The 2,890-nt window shown below is 37.5% G+C and overlaps 1 protein-coding gene across 1 annotated transcript in view; it reads right to left on the bottom strand.

The window, feature by feature from the left end:
• Positions 1 to 2,890, bottom strand: part of ARIH1 (ariadne RBR E3 ubiquitin protein ligase 1) — a 148,283-nt gene that overhangs the window by 99,729 nt on the left and 45,664 nt on the right. The window contains 1 exon segment of the mRNA XM_011978612.1: positions 634 to 701. Within this exon segment, the coding sequence (XP_011834002.1) occupies positions 634 to 701 (68 nt within the window).

The raw sequence follows: 2,890 nt of genomic DNA, 5'->3' as shown, positions 1-2,890 counted from the left end.
TTTGAGATGGAGTCTCGCTCTGTTGCCAGGCTGGAGTATAGTAGCACGATCTCTGCTCACTACAACCTCTGCCTCCCAGGTTCAAGTGATTCTCCTGCCTCAGCCTCCTGAGTAGCTGGAACTACAGGCACACACCACCACACCCAGCTAATTTTTGTATTTTTAGTAGAGACGGGTTTCAGCATGTTGGCCAGGGTGGTCTCAATCTCTTGACCTCATTATCTGCCCGCCTCAGACTCCCAAAGTGCTGGGATTACAGGCGTGAGCTACCACGCCCGGCTGAGCAAGAAATCTTTTTAAGTAATTAAAGGAGGATCTTATTCATGTACTCCAAGAATGTTATCAGGTGCTTTTTTTCTCTACCTGCTTTTAGTTCTTGGTACCCAAGAGGATATATGTAGAAGATACTGAAGCACCACCCCCAAACACACATACTCCCAAATAAAAAGAAATATTAAGCCTGGATTCCCTAACATTAAATTTACTGCAAACTTTACAAAAGGGGAATACAAGAAATTAAAGCAGTCACTAGTTGCACACATTAATCAATTCCCTTACTTGATTCTTATAAATTCGGTTCAACAGGCTTTCTGTGTTATTTCTAAGCACAAAGCCGACAATACGGTTCCTTACCTTTCCATTAGCTTCTCTTTATCCCAATTGAAGTGGCTAAGGAGTATTCTTGTGATAGTTGCTGGATTCTAAAGAAGGAGGGGAAAAAAAGTCATTTTAAGGTAATAACACTTCACTGACATTTAGTGAACTCCTAGGTTGAAGTTAAATTTCCATAATACTCTACCCAAATTTCCATCCCTAGGGTATTTCTTTATTCCTCTAAGGAAATATATTTTAATGACAAGATCAAGACTATTTAAACATAGTCTGCCACACTACTATGTCACGTTTCTTTAGGATTCAAAATAAGCCAAAAAGAAATTACACAGAAAGTAAGTTAGGCGCTGTCTTAATCGCAAAAAAAATAATTTCAACAGACTACCACATGAGCACACTAAATGTAATCAAGAAAATTTTTAAAAGAAAATTTCCAACACTCAGACACGATCGCATGTGCCTATAGTCCTAGCCACTTGGGAGGCTGAGGCAGGAGGATCTCAGGCCCCAGAGTTCGAGTCCAGCCTGGGCAACATAGTTAGATCCAGTCTCTTAAAAAAAAAAAAAATCATTTAATACCTTATGCACTGAATAGTTCAAATGCGGTCAAATCACTTTTAAGTTAGAAGGATACTTCACAGATACTTAAGCAAAATTTTAAAATACTGTACCACATAGTAGTTTACAAGGTAAACTTTTAGGCTGCTATTTCAAGAAGGAAAAGTTACCACTATGAAATAAAACAAAACCAAAGTTTACTGCCTTATCATTCAATGTTGTCACAGATATCTCCACTTCCCATAAAACTAGTGAGCTTACTATTTGTGTACAAATTTTAACTCAAAATGCAATGGGGCCTAAGAAATCAGCAAGGCCTGACTCAAAGGTATGAGAGCTAGTTACAATAGCAGAAGTGGAACCCAAACATGGGTCTGCTTATTTGTGTCTCATATATAATTTTACTACATCAAATAACCTTCCAAAAAAGATCTCTGTGGACTAAAACCACTTTACTTCACCACAGGCGGGCCATAGTTAGCTACAGATTTAAAGTAAACTCGTATAAAAATAGTGCCATGAAAGAAATGTATGTCAATTGTTTTCAACAGTACCATTTGTTACAGAAAAATTTACACACATGCATACTCCCCTCCAAAAGCCAAAGATACGGGTACTCACTCACTCACCTTAGTACATTTTGCTAATCTATCTAGGTACTCCTTACTTCTTTGGACTCACACTCCCCTAAGAATCTGTCTTTAACAGAGCACTGCAGACAGACGCCACCCATCTATAAGATGTGAAAAGAAATATTTTAACTGATCCTAAGTTATACATATATTTGTAGAGAATATAGAGACACTGTCATCTCCAGCTTTCTTAGAAATGTGATCTAAAACTTTTTTTTAAAAGAACTGAGTTCAGTAAGTTTTAACAAGAGGATTTGCCTACAACTGAAATAAAGTCACTAATTAAGATTTAGTTATATGTAAAATAAGAGCAATAATCCATCAATCGAGAGACTTAAGTCTCCTGTCATTAACTAAAATTGCATGACTACAATTTTGTGGCATCCACTACACTATATTTTCTACCACTGGATAGGGTGTTTGGGGTAAAATATTTCAGGAATTGTTAAGAGCCTCAACTCGCAAAAAGGGAAAAAAGAGAGGAGAGGGAGTATAACTTGATGTTGCTAGTGCCAAATATTGGTTCTATCCACAAGTTCCCAAACCTGTTATTGGTTTATCAAAAGTAAATATGGTAAGTTTTATTAAAACAGATTCCTAGTTTCCACCACCATACTTTTATTTAATACGGTTAGGGCAAAGGCTCCCTAAATGTGCTCACTGCCATGTGAGGCATGACACGTAGGAGACTCAAACTATAATTCCATGCTTCTGGCTAGGGGAATAAAGAAGGCCCCTGGGAACTGAAGAATATGGGTGAAATCACTGATGATAAGAGACAGAAAAGTAGATCCCTAAGTCCGTGGGCCCAGCTACAAGCTATCTATATATATGCGGAACAGATCCAAAGAAGTGTAAGGTAGGCTTTCACAATGGAACTAGTATATAAATCACTGCTCAAATGCTAGATCAACCAAAGTGGGAATGGGAGGGGCAAATGCAAACAACACGGCAAAGACTTTGAAAACTAAACAGATAATGGAACCACTGCCTATATAAGATAAGAAAGAATTTGCAGGTATAAACTAACTACATTGATTTGTCTACTAAAACAAACAAATCTTCAACTTTCTCTACAGCATTTCAAC

Source organism: Mandrillus leucophaeus, unplaced genomic scaffold, assembly GCF_000951045.1.
Source record: "Mandrillus leucophaeus isolate KB7577 unplaced genomic scaffold, Mleu.le_1.0 Scaffold197, whole genome shotgun sequence".
NCBI lineage: Eukaryota > Metazoa > Chordata > Mammalia > Primates > Cercopithecidae > Mandrillus > Mandrillus leucophaeus.
Note: the sequence above shows the minus strand (reverse complement) of the source record. Positions and strands in the feature narration are given on the sequence as shown.